Raw genomic sequence first — 14223 nt, forward strand, 5'->3', positions numbered from 1 at the left:
GGCTGGACACTATGACACTGGGATGACTATGGCGGATCTGAAGGAGGCAGTGCAAGACGGAGGGGCATGGAGAGTGCTGATCCACTGGAAAGAGTGCAGAATCAGAATCGAGCTGGAAGGGACCTTGGAGGTCTTCTAGTCCAGCCCCCCCCCCCCCGCTCAAGTAGCAGACCCTCTTCAGACAAGTGGCTGCCCACTCTCTTTTTAAAATCCTCAAGAAGGGCAACGAGGATGATTACAGGACTGGAGGCTAAAACAGATGAAGAATGGTTGCAGGAACTGGGCATGGCTAGTCTAGTGAAAAGAAAGACTAGGAGTGACATGATAGCAGTCTTCCAGTATTTGAGGGGCTGCCATAAAGAAGATGGAGGTCAACCTATTCTCCAAAGCATCAAAAAGGTGGAAAAGGATATTTTATGTATTGGAAAGTTTAGCTGGGATGATATATTTTTTGTTAATAGGGAAGTAGATATAACTCTCGGTCTGTTTTGTTTGTTTTCCACGGTTTGTGTTACGTGATTGTATATGGTTTGTGTCTTTAAACCCCTTGTCCCTTTTCCCTATGTATTATTCTGTTGTTATTCTTACTATAGATAATTAATAACGATTATTATAATAAAAAAGGTGGAAAAATACCAATGGATGGAAACTAGTCAAGGTGAGAATCAACCTCCACCAAGAGCCTTGGTGGAGCAGTGGGCGGATGCCTCCTTAAGTAACACCAGCTGCCTGCAATTAGTGCAGGTTCGAGTCCCGCCAGGCTCAAGGTTGACTCAGCCTTCCATCCTTCCGAGGTAGGTAAAATGAGGACCCAGATTGTTGGGGGCAATTAAGCTGACTTTGTAATAATGCCGCTTGGGGTGTGTGTGTGAAAGCCCTAATAAGCAGGCGTATACATAGAATGAAGGCTACTGCTAAGCTTGTAAGCCGCCCTGAGTCTTCGGAGAAGGGCGGGATATAAATGGAATTAAAATAAAATAAAAATAAAATAAACCTAGAGATAAGGATCCATGGAGGTTCTGTCATTCAGATCATGATTGTCCCAAAGCTGCTTTTTCAGGAGCCAACTGGACTTTCTTTGGCTTTCCTTGACGAGAACATTTCACTTCTCCTTCAAGAAATTCCTTCAGGAAACAAAGTCCCGTTGCCTTTTGGGACTAGAACTAAGGAGAAGTTTCCTAACGGAGAACAATTAACCAGAACCAGAACCAGTGGAAGGGAAGTTGCCTCCAGACGTTGTGGGCGCTCCATCACTGGAGCCTTCTTAAAAGATTGGACAGCCACTTGTCTGGAATAGTCTAGGTCTCCCACTTGTCCAGGGGGTTAGACTAGAAGACCTCCGAGGTCCCTTCCAGCTCCATTCCGATTAATTGATTGAATCTGGTTTCTCCATTGACTTTGCTTGCCAGATGGTTGCAAAAGGGGATCACGTGACCCCTGGAAACTGGTACCGTCATAAATGTGAGTCAGCGGTCAAGCATCCGAACGTAAATCACGTGACCACGGGGGTGCTGCAACAGAAGTGTGAAAAATGGTCCTAAGTCACCTTTTTTCAACAATGGTCACTAAAGGAATTGTTGCAACTTGAGAATTACCTGTACTTTGCACACAGCTAAGGTTAAGATAAATTCTGACACAGCGAATTCATTGAATCAAAAGTTTTATTTCCAGTTCAGTGTCCAACATTTTAAAAAAAACACCTGTGTAAGGATATCGTAACATTAATAAAGTCAAATGTTAGTAAGGTAAAGGCCTTGCTGAGTAACTTTAGCACATCTAACTCTCTCCTTCAGCACGCTTCCTTGATGGAGTGCATTGTGGCTATTTTATTTGCTACCCAATTAAATGCAAAATGCAGGACTTGATTTCTTGTTCAAATTCGGCCTCATGTGAAGGATTCTAGATTCCGTGTTTTACAACCTTGGCAACTTTAAGATGTGTGGACTTCAACCCCCAGAATTCCCCAGCCAGCCTTGCACATCTTAAAGTTGCCAAGGTTGCAAATGATTGTTTTTGGAGGACAGAAATGCAACTGGATCAACTTCCTAATCTCTGGCCTTAAATTCATAACTAACTCAAACTTAATTTGAGTGACATATTAGCTAAAAAATAATAATTAGGCACACTATGGAATTCAGTTGGGTGTTGTTTTTTTTACAAGAACACAGTGGTCAAGTTCCTAAACAATGAATAACTTGAAAGAAGGCTGGAAGCACAGCATTTTTAAATAGCTCCTGTTTAAAAAAATATGTAAAGGCAAACTATTTTTTTGTACATATATATATTTATATTTTTTTTAAAAAAAAACAACCATTAAAAAAAAATCACACTTAATTACAAAGATCCATCTGGAACATTTACAGCAATCCTGAGCGGGGAAGACTTTAAAACACGAATCCTGTAAGCCACGATCAGACCAAGAAGGAAGATGTCTGTTTAAAGTCACCCTGAAAAAAAATCAAGAGGAGAAAAAAATATGCTTTGATATACCAGAGAATAATAAAGATAGAAAATGAATGTTGTAAATGTAAAAGCAAAGAAGGGACTTTTTAAAATCATTTATGGTGGACATGTGATAAAGCAAAGAAATATTGGAGATCTTATATAGTCAGATCTCAATACAGAAAATTCTTAAAGTGAACATAGAAAGAAAACTAGAGACTTTTCTCTTGAGGTTAATGGACAAAGACCTGGAAAAAAATTGGAAATTTGATATTATATATGTTGACGGCAGCAAGACTGCTTTACGCACAAAAATGGGAGGATGTTTTGATTCCCAGAAGCTGATGGAGTTGGCAGAGATGGCTAAATTGACCATTTTGATTAAAGAAAAAACACACAAATACTTTTATTTCTACGTGGAAACTGCTTCTGGACTTCGTGCTTGAAGTGGAAAAAAATGAAACTTTGATTTGGGGCTTTACTGATTAGAGAGAGATCTGTTGTTATTGAAATGACTAGTTTATACTATTATGCAAAAGTGAAAACTTGAGGTTTGATGTTAATGTTTTATTCTACTGCACCAAAGGGAGTTAACTGGAAGTCAATGCCTTATTTTTCCTTTCCCCCCTTGATTTTCCCTACTTTTCTCTTTCCTAATTTCCCTACTATTTATTTTTCTTTTTTCTTTGTATGCTATATTATAAACTAATAAAAATTTATACTAAGAAAACAAATATATCTCAGATGTTTGTCTACGCTCCAAATGGCATCTGTCAAAGATGACCAAATTACCACGATCACAACTGCACAGCCTCAGTGATATTTATTTTTGTATTTTCTTTGTAGACTATATTATAAACAAATAAAAATTTATACTAAGAAAACAAATATATCTCAGATGTTTGTCTACGCTCCAAATAGCATCTCTCAAAGATGACCAAATTACCACGATCACAACTGCACAGCCTGAGTCATATTTAATTCTAAAAATAAATAGCTTGGTTCTCCCCAGATGTTCAAAGCCTACCTTTTATATGATTTTGTTCAAGGCCTAAAGCATTACAGGCAGTCCTCGGCTTACGACTATTCATTTAGCAGCAGTTCAAAATTATGATGGTGTCAAAAAAATGACTCATGTCCTGTTCTAGAAGTTACGACTGTCACACTACATTATAAAATCATGATTTGGGCATTTGGTAAGCAGCTGGCAGCGCCATGTGATCACGGCTTGTCATCTTCCCAGCTGGCTTCTGACAGACAAAGTTAAATTCAAGAAGCTGGATTCATTTAATGACCACATGATTCAACTAACAACCACGTGATTTGCCTAATGAGTGCAGGACAAAATGATTGCAAATGGTCATGAGATGGCTGGCTTCAGGATCACGTTTATTTATTTATTAAATTCATAGGCCGCCCACCGTGCATCACTTGGTGACTGAAATCCTGATCCCAATTTGTGGTCGTTAAATCGAGGACCACATGAATTTCCATTGTCCAGAATAGTATTTCTCTAAAATTCTGCCTTAAGTAGAATTTCTGGCTCCAATTCAGATATCGACAGACACTTTAAAAACACAAATTATCTAAGTTCTAAAACTAAGCTTGTAAGCCGCCCTGAGTCTTCGGAGAAGGGCGGGATATAAATGGAATTTAAATAAATAAATAAATAAATAAATAAATAAATAAATAAATAAATAAATAAATATGATGATGATGATGATGATAATAATAATAATAATAATAATAATGATGATGATGATGATGATGATGATGGAAGGGACCTTGGAGGTCAGCTAGTCCAACCCCCTGAGTTTGACTCTCATTTGTCTAAAAACTGGGAATGCAAAGCCAAATATTATTATAAGCCCTCTGAGGCTGCAAAAGGCTTTCTCCACCACCCGTTAAATCACCATCCCATTAAAACCAGAAGTCCAAAATCAGACTTTGGTGACCCAGATTCCTGGAGAGGGGACCTGGTGAGTTTTTGCTTCTACTTACATCGCTTCGATTGGAAGGCTGGCTGTAAATGACCTTCTTACTGCCACTGCTGGAAAAGGTCAGAGAAGGGGAAGATTAGGAGCGAGTTTCTCAACCTTGGCAACTTTAAGACAAGTGGACTTCAACCCCCAGAATTCCCCAGCCAGTATGCTTTAAGACGGGTGGACTTCAACTCCCACAGTTCCCCAGCCAGCATGCTTTAAAATAGGTGTTCTGCAACTCCCAGAATTCCCTGGCCAGCATGCTTTAAGGCGGTGGTGGTGGACATCAACTCCCAAATGTCTTCTCCAACTTGGGAGTTCAATGACATGCTGGAAATGGAGGATTGGAGGATTCTGGGAATTTACATCCATAATTCCCAGGGGGCTTAAAGCTGGGGAACACTGACTTATTGTTTGAACATTGATTTTGATTATTTTTGTTTCCCGACTTTTCACTTACAGGTAGTCCTAGAGTTACAACTACAATAAGGCCTGGAAAATTGGTCCCTAAGCAGGAGACTCGTTAAGCGAGACATCAGGTACTCCAATGCGCGACCTTCCGTGCCCGCTTCTCCGTTGACTTCACTGGTCACAAGCTGGCTGGGAAGGTCGCAAATGGTGATCACAGGACCGTCATAAATCTAGTCCCCCAAATGTTGATCAAGTGCCCGTGGGGAGGCTACGACGCTTGTTAAGTGCGAGAACCAGGCACAGCTTCAAACAGTCACTAAGCAAACAGTCGTGACTTGAGGACTACCCTGTACTTTGCTCTTCTTATGAATTTGTGTCTCCCACTTTTCACCAGTGGACAGCAGGACGACCGGCGGTTACGCGGCAAAGAAGGAAGAAATGGCTACTCACGTTGTTCTTTCTGAAAAAGAAGAAAAAGACAAATAATCTGTTAGCCCAGAGGTCCCCGACCTTTCGGGCACCAGGGACCGGCGTCATGGAGAGAGGTTTTTCCGTGGACCGGAGGGTGTGTGGTTTTGTGTACTGCCTGCATCCCACGGATGGGGCTTTGCTTGTTTGTGTGGGCTGGTTGCTGGCACACCGCATTCCGGTACTGGTCCATGGACCAGGGGTTGGGGACCCTTGCGTAAGCTAAGAGAGGAGGTGATCACGTCTCTCTTGCAGGGTTAGAAAGGATCAAAGTCCATGAATCCAAGCACCAAAATTCAGTTCTGTTCGCTTTCTCTCAAACTGGATCAGCCCTCCAGGGACCCCACATTTTCCAGCAAATTTGATATGTTTATGAAGAGTAGACTTCAGCTCCCAGAACTCCCCAGCCTGAATAGCTTCAAAGGAGTACAGGTAGTCCTCAACTTACGACCATGAAGTCATAAGTTGAGGACTACTTCCTTTGCTAAGTGAGACGGTTGTTAGGTGAATTTTGCCCCGTTTTATGACCTTTCTGGCCACAGTTGCTAAGCAACTTTCTCTGCTGATAAGCAAAGTGAATGAGGGAAGCCAGATTCGCTTAATGACGGTGTGATGCACTTAACAACTGCAGCGATACACTCAACAACCGTGGCAAAAGAGGTCCTAAAATTGGGTGCCACTTACTTAACAACCGCCCTGCTTAGCAGTGGAAATTCTGCTCCCAGATGTGGTCGTACGCCGAGGACGACCAGCACGACTCAATATCGGGTTTTGTGAGCTATCTGCAGGCTTGCTAAGATGATCTTGATGGCTACTAAACTCCGTCAAGTTCCCAAATCTTAGCAAATCTGCTTTCCGGTCTTCTTTCTCCTCTGACACCCGCTCAGCCTCAGAGGGCTGGGGTTAAAGAAACAGGACCACAAAACACAACAAAAAATTACATTTTTCCTGCTTGTTTTGTGAAAACAAGAAAGATGCCGTTGGCCACTTACTGCTGAAATAGCCTCGATGGTAAGCAAACCAAATCCCAAAAATGACCAGTCCCAGAATGATGAGGAGAACCACCACGGCCGCCACGATCCCACCCACGTTCAGTTCACCTGCAAGAGCAATAAAAATGGATCAACCGTTAGAAAGATCGAAGGCGCAACTCTCAAGACCGCCAGAACTTACAAAGCAGAAAACCGCCAGCAAGGCTGTTGATCAGTGTTCATCCAGTCTTGGCCCAACTATGGCCAATCAACTTGAATAAAATTAACCCTTAGGAGCATCCTTTTTATGTCCCACTCCCTTTTGTGCGTTTATCTTTGAGCATTCCAGATAGAATCCCACTTAAAGCAGAAGTAGACTTAAAGAAAAGAAACACAGGTGGTCCTTGACTTACCACCACAATTGAGTTCACAATTTCTGTCCCTAAGCAAGACAGTTGTTCAGTGAAGTTTTTTTTTTTAAAATCCCATTTATATCCCGCCCTTCTCCGAAGACTCAGGGCGGCTTACAATCTAAGAAGCACAAACCAATGTGCTTAGCAATAGCCTTCATTCTATGTATATGCCTGCTTATTAGGGCTTTCGGCCCCCCCAAGCGGCATTTTTACAAAGTCAGCTTATTGCCCCCAACAATCTGGGTCCTCATTTTACCTACCTCGGAAGGATGGAAGGCTGAGTCAACCTTGAGCCTGGTGGGACTCGAACCTGCACTAATTGCAGGCAGCTGGTGTTACTTAAGGAGGCATGATTTGGGATTGAAACCGTGGTAAATTTTCTTAAATGTGTTTTAACAGGGTTTTGGAATCTTGTCTTTCTCTTATTATTGTTCACAATTTTTATTACTTCGGGAAAGGGCGGTATATAAATCCAATAAAATAAATAAATAAATAATATGTTTATTATTGTTGTTTTTCCTATTAACTATTTTGTTATTAATATAGTTTATAGATGACAGGCTAACAATTTGCAAATAGGTTTAGTAGTTTAATAGTTTTAAATTCTTTGGGCCTATTTCTCAAGGAGTGGGAAACTAACATTGCTGTGCTATATTAATCAGCATTAAACTATGGAGGATGTTAGCTGCATATCTGTTAGTCTTTTTTCTTTTTCTTTTCTTTTTTAGACACTTTTTTCATATCTTTGTTGTTGTTTTTTTAATTCTTTTGCCCTTTGGTAAATATTGTGGCATTTAGTATTTTTACCTCCTTCGAATAAAGTAAAATTTCAATAAAATTCAGATGCTTAGCAACTGGACTCATATTTATGATGGTTGAAGTGTCCCGGGATCACGTGATCCCCTTTTGTGATCTTCTGACAAGCAAAATCAAATGGGGAAGCCAGATTCACATAACAACCTTTGTTTACTAAGTAAACAACTGTAGTGTTTCACTTAACCCCTGTGGCAAAAAAAAGTGATAAATGGGGCAAGGCGTTTATTGAGTCGATGCTAATATTTCTGAGTCTATATTTCTTTCCGGCCAATTTACAGCTGGGAAATCACATTTCTTCTCAATATTTTCCACAATGTTGCTTTATGACTATGTTTCTTCCCAATGAATCTGCTACTCTGAGAACAAGCTCTTCTTGTGGGTTTAAAGTATTTAGTGTCTGATTCTTCACAATGTTTTCCACGGCCTTTATTAGTTCATCAAATCTTTTAGAAAAAAATTCGGCTAAAGATTGCATGTAGCTAGCCAGGCTTTGCTTTCCCGCATGAAGTCAGGCTCCTACTTCTTTCCATGTAATCCAATATGTGGTTGCTCAAATCAGGGAGCAAGCAAAGAAAAAAAGAAGATATTTTCTGACTATTTTGATCCAAAAAGCTTTTGCAGGTTAATCAAATACAAATCCAGAGGCATGTGCTTTGCTTCCATAAAGGTAAAGTAAAGGTAAAGGTTCCCCCGCACGTGCGTGCTAGTCGTTTCCAACTCTAGGGGCTCATCTCTGTTTCAAAGCCGAAGAGCCAGCGCTTGTCCGAGGACGTCTCCGTGGTCATGTGGCTGGCATGACTAGACGCCAAAGGCGCACGGAACGCTGTTACCTTCCCACCGTAGCGGTCCCTATTTTTCTACTTGCATTTTTACGTGCTTTCGAACTGCTAGGTTGGCAGAAGCTGGGACGAGTAACAGGCACTCACTCTGCTACGCGGCACTCGGGATTCGACCCGCCAAACTGCTGACCTTCTGATCGACAAGCTCAGCGTCCTAACCCACTGAGCCACTGTGTCCCTATGTGCTTCCATAAGAGCAGTCAAATAAAATAAAAAAAAAAAGCAAAAAAAGCAAAAACAGAAAACAGAAAGAATCCATCAGGGGTTGAAATAAATCAGCTTTCAGCCAGCCAATTAACCTTTAAAGATAAAAACAAAAACAAAAAGTGAACTTAAAAAAAACACGCAGGCATGCTTACAAAAAATGTTCCGCCGGTAGGAAAAGATGTAAACACCCTTTGATTTTCCAGCTGCTCCCCTCGGGAGCTGCAATCTTCAAAATTCCCCCTCCCAGGTGGGTCTGCAACCATCCAAAAGTTGTCCTGGGTCACTCCTAACTGCCCCCCCCATTCATTCAAATCCAGGGGGGCAAAACTGCAAAAGAACCAAGTCTGGCAGCAAGAGAAAGAGATCGTAAGAGGAAAAAAGCCTCTCGCCTTTTCAGCAGCCATTTTGGAGAAGAGTCTGGCTTGAATTTTGATCATGTGACTCTAGGGATGCTGCAACAGCCGTAAGGGTGAAAAATGGTCAGAGGTCACTTTTTTTTCAGTGCCGCTGTAACTTCGAGCAGTCATTACATGAACTGCTGTTAAGCTGAGGACTACCAGTATATATCAATAAAAATCTATCAACTAATAAGGAGCCTTGGTGGCGCAGTGGGCTAATGCCTCCTTAAGTAACACCAGCTGCCTGCAATTAGTGCAGGTTTGAGTCCCACCAGGCTCAAGGTTGACTCAGCCTTCCATCCTTCTGAGGTAGGTAAAATGAGGACCCAGATTGTTGGGGGCAATTAAGCTGACTTTGTAATAATGCCACTTGGGGGGGGGGCAAAAGCCCTAATAAGCAGGCATATACATAGAATGAAGGCTATTGCTAAGCTTGTAAGCCGCCCTGAGTCTTCGGAGAAGGGCGGGATATAAATGGAATTTAAAAATAAAATAAATAAAACCTGTTTATTCAGAGATACTTTAAAGCAGGGGTCCCCAACCCCCGGTCCGTGGACCAGTACTGGACCACGGCATGCCCGCAACCGGTCCGCACATCTGTGGGATGGAGGCAGCACACAAAACCATGCACTCTCCGATCCGCAAAATAACCTTTTTCCGCAGAACCGGTCCCTGGCACCCAACATGTTGGGAACCTCTGCTTTAAATGCAGAGCTTCAAAGAACTTCAAGGCATTGTTTACCTTAAAGAATCTTTTATTATATTTATATTTATTTATTTATTTATTTGATTTATATACATACATATTAGAAGCCAAGAACTGAATTCTCCTCCCCTGAACACATGCTATCAAACACAATTCCCTCCCTTAATTGCACGTCATAAATCACATCCTCCAATTAGTTTAACATGCAAGTTTCACTGCCTTTTTAACAACAGGCCAAATTCTTATCTTCTCCTATTAGAAACAGTCTTGAGATACATTCTCCCTACTCCTGCCAGCGTCCACTAATTCTAGCTCTAAAAATAATATATGAGCTAAAGGAAGGCTACATCTCCCTATGTCGTCAAGCAAGAACATCCGATGTTAGCAGCATTCACGCAATGTTTCTCACCCTTAGCAAGTTTAAGATGTCTGGATGCCCAACTCCTAGAATTCCCTAGCCAGCTCTGCTGATTGGGGAATTCTGGGAGTTGGAGTTCTGACATTTAAAAGCTGCTAAAGTTCACAAACACCACACGTTACGCATTTGTTCTGTTGGAATTTCACATCTGTTGCACAACAACAATGGAATTCAAATTCAACTGGTTCACTTTGGACCATATTACTACTCTGTAAAATTAGGAATTTCCACCAACCCCTTTGCATTGCATTGCAAAACACAATTGGACACCAAGGGTCAAAGAGATGGCAGAGCATGCCACCCCAAAGAGCTGGTGCCCACAGGACAGATGCCAAGCAGCGTACTTACTGGTTTCCATGTGAATCACCTCCGATCTCTGGGGCGGGCCCACCTTGTTCTCGGCTTCACAGGAATAGTCGCCTGCGTCCAGGGCCGTGGCGGGCTCAAACGCCTGGAGGAAAGAGAAAAGGACCTCAATTCTCGACCAAGAACACATCAGTCTCAACAGGTTGAGCCAGTAGTCATCCAAAATCTCTCTGGGATTCCTATTCTGCAAACATTCCTATTCTGCAAAGGGTGTGTGGAAGAAAAACCACAATGGCACTGCTCGAATACAAGCAGTCCTCGGGTTAAGACCATCAGAATAGAATAGAATAGAATAGAATAGAATAGAATAGAATAGAATAGAATAGAATAGAATAGAATAGAATAGAATAGAATAGAATAGAATAGAATAGAATAATGGAATGAAGAATAGAATAGAATAGAATGTAGAATAGAATAGAAATTAGAATAGAATAGAAATCAGAATAGAATAGAAATAAGGAATAGAATAGAAATAAGGAGTAGAATAGAATAGACTGTAGAATAGAAGAATAGAATAGAAAAAACAGAATAGAATGGAATGGAATAGAATAATGAAATTAAGAATTAAATTAAATCAAATCGAATTGAATAGAATAGAACACTTTATTGACCAAGTGTGATTGGACACACAAGGAAATTTTCTCTGGCGCAGAAGCTCTCAGTGTACATGCAAAGCAACAGATTAATCATCATCATCATCATCTTCATAATGATACCAATAAGAGGGGGAAGTAAAGAAGATGGGAAGGACAATAATACTACAGCCCTACCACTTGGGTAAATGTCCTTGGACCTAAGAGAATACTTTGATGATTAGGTGTTCAGCAGAGTGAGGGCACAAGGGGAAAAAACCCGTCCCCCTTGGATATTTATTGATTTGTCGTATGGCACAATCACATCAAACTTCAGCAATGCAGGAGTAAAATACAAAACACAGAATGTAAAATCTGAAATCTTACAGGATGATTACAAACGCATCTCAGTTGCAAATATAATTTTTTTTTTACTTCATTTGTTGCAGCCAGGAAATCGGCAAACTCTCCATCACAGGTAATCCCCGAGTTACGAGTGTCCAACTTAACGCCCATTCGAAATTACGTGATCAGCGCCCCCTGGTGTTTACGAGCAAGTCCCAAAATTACAACTATTGCAGCACCACAGCAGTCGTTCGCCCTTACGAGAGTGACTTGAGTGGGAGGCAACTGCAACGTTCACCCTATTTCCCCCGCCACACACTCCTCACAACTGCTTCCCCCTCCCTTCCTGCCGCGCTGAACCCACTTATCTTGCAAAAATCCTCTCTGCCTTTGAGCGAGAGGAGAGCCGACTTGGAAATGCTTTTCGCGCCGAGAATGGAAGTTTCTGGAGTCCGTGATCTCGCGTAAGTGTTGCGCCAAATCACAGACCCCAGAAACTTCCCTTCTCCATGCGAAAGGTGCCTGTCTCCTGCTCCTGCCCCACAACTCCTTTCTGCCTGAGGGCAGACCGGAAGCCTTCAACTGAGGGAGAAGGCCAGGCCCCTCGCACCCACATCTACCTCGCCAGAGCTCGCCGCACTGGGGGAGAAAATGACCCCGTTGTCCCCGGAGCCTTGGAGGCCTCCTCCAAGCCATCCGGAACGGAGGTCGGGAGAGGCTTCTGCATGCCTCTGGAGGTTGGATCCAGCCCTTGGAGGACTGCTCCAAGTTGCTGCCTCCTGGAAAAGAGCTCCCGGAAGTTGGAGGGGCACTCCAAGCCATTTGCACCCAGAATGGAAATGGGGGGGGGGCTTCTACATGCCTCCGGCGGTTGGATCCAGGCCTTGGAAGCTCTGTTCTGGGCGGCAGCAGCTTGGAGCAGTCCTCCAAGGGCTGGATCCAACCTCCGGAGACATGCAAAAGTCCCCCCCCCCCGCAATCTCTGTTCTGGGCACAAAAGGCTTGGAGGACCCCTCCGAGGGCTGGATCCAACCTCCGGAGACATGCAGAAGTCCTCCGCCCTCCCTGCAATCTCTGTTCTGGGCTTGTAACTTGGGCGTCCTCCTGGATTCACGGTTCAGTTTTGAAGATCATATAGGAGCCGTGACCAGGAGGGCTTTTGCCCAGGTTCGCCTGGTGCACCAGTTACGGCCCTATCTGGACTGAGATGCCCTACGCACAGTCACTCATGCGCTCGTGACCTCCCGGTTAGACTACTGCAATGCTCTCTACATGGGGCTGCCCTTGAGGACCACTCGGAGGCTTCAACTGGTGCAGAATGCAGCTGCGCGAGTAGTAATGGGAGTGTCCCGATACTCTCATGTAACACCTCTTCTCCGCGAGCTGCATTGGCTCCCGGTTGCCCTCCGGGTGAGATTCAAGGTGCTGGTGATGACCTATAAAGCCCTAAATGGCTTGGGTCCGGACTATCTAAGGGAGCACCTGCTACCAGCATCAGCTTCCCATCGTCCTGTGCGCTCCCACAGGGAGGGCCTCCTCAGGGTTCCGCCGGTTAGAGATTGCCGGCGGGTGATTCCCAGGGGGAGGGCCTTCTCAGTGGGTGCGCCCGCCCTTTGGAACGAACTGCCGATGGAGCTTCGGACTGGCCCCGACCTTCGCTCTTTTCGCCGGGACTTAAAAACCTGGTTGTTCGAACTGTCTGGCCTGGACTGAGGGATTTTAAATTTTAAAGTATTTAATTAAATTATATTAAATTAATTTTAAAATTTTAATTTTATTGTTATTAGGAATTATGGGCTTTACTAATTTAATTCTATTTTATTCTTTTGTACTGTTTTAATTGCCCTGTGAACCGCCCTGAGTCCTTCGGGAATAGGGCGGTATATAAATTCAATCAATCAATCAATCAATCAATCAATCAATAAATAAATAAATAAATAAATAAATAAATGGCTTGGAGGACCCCTCTGAGGGCTGGATCCAACCTCTGGAGACATGCAGAAGCCCCCCCCTAATCTCTATTCCAGGTGTGGTGGCCACATGGCTGCAGAGTTGGGGGGAAGCAGGAGGCAGGCACTGCAAACAGCGTGAGAATTCAGGCACCCATTCTTAGCAAAAGAGGATCGGTGCCTGAACTCGCGCGGTGTTACGGCACCCGGGGGCTTGCATCGACTCTCCTGTCCCTCAAAACCAGGAAGCGCAGCAGAGAGGAGGCAGATCTTTTCCAGGTGAGAGAGTCCAGTGCAGCAAGAAGGGAGGGGGAAGCATGAGGTACCTTAGTGGGCTGGGGAGGCCTTGGGGTCCTGTTCCATCACCCACGGCCTTCCCCACCCTGATACACCTCACGTGCACTTTGCAAACCGCGTGCGTTTTAATGAGCAAAGGGGAGTCGTCTCATTCGAGGTACGAGATTCACTCCCAGGAGTTTTGGAGTTATGAGAGGAATGGGTTAGGCTCCATTCCACTCGTAACTCAAGGACTACCCGTGTAGGCTCTGTTTTGGCACTCCGTCACTATAGGTTGGGTAGTTCTGTTTTTTTTACTTTAGGATAACCCCTAAACCACAGGTCTGCAACCCGTGGCTCCGGAGCCGCATGCGGCTCTTTCAGCTGTCTCCTGCGGCTCCCGGTCCTCTGCCATGTGCAGTCCAAAAAAAAAAAAGTGGGACTAAAAATGTTCAACCAATCAATTCAAATATGCAGGGTAGGTGCATATCTCGCCTTGGCTCCACTCTTCAGTCAAACCCTGTTCTGCACATGTGCGCATGTACGCGCATGCGCACACATTTTTTGCGGCTCCCAGTTTATCCTTTTGTGAGGGAACCGGTTCCGAGTGGCTCTTTCACTGTTTCAGGTTGCTGACCCCTGCC

At 43.5% G+C, this 14223-nt stretch overlaps 1 protein-coding gene across 2 annotated transcripts in view; it reads right to left on the reverse strand.

The window, feature by feature from the left end:
• Positions 1–1649: 1649 nt before the first annotated feature.
• The window catches only part of F11R (F11 receptor), a 40309-nt gene continuing 27735 nt past the window's right edge, over positions 1650–14223 (reverse strand). The window contains exons 6-9 of one of the 2 annotated variants that reach the window (XM_083374273.1): positions 10420–10522; positions 6296–6403; positions 4444–5295; positions 1650–2447 (exon numbers count right to left, since the gene is read on the reverse strand). In XM_083374273.1, the coding sequence (XP_083230399.1) occupies positions 5282–5295; positions 6296–6403; positions 10420–10522 (225 nt within the window). In that variant the 3' untranslated portion in view covers positions 1650–2447; positions 4444–5281. Of the gene's footprint in view, positions 2448–4443; positions 5296–6295; positions 6404–7724; positions 8160–10419; positions 10523–14223 lie in introns of those variants that run through there. The other variant, XM_083374274.1, reaches the window with a different exon arrangement.

This window comes from Vipera ursinii (assembly GCF_947247035.1).
Source record: "Vipera ursinii genome assembly, chromosome: 15".
In the NCBI taxonomy this organism is placed as follows: Eukaryota; Metazoa; Chordata; class Lepidosauria; order Squamata; family Viperidae; genus Vipera; species Vipera ursinii.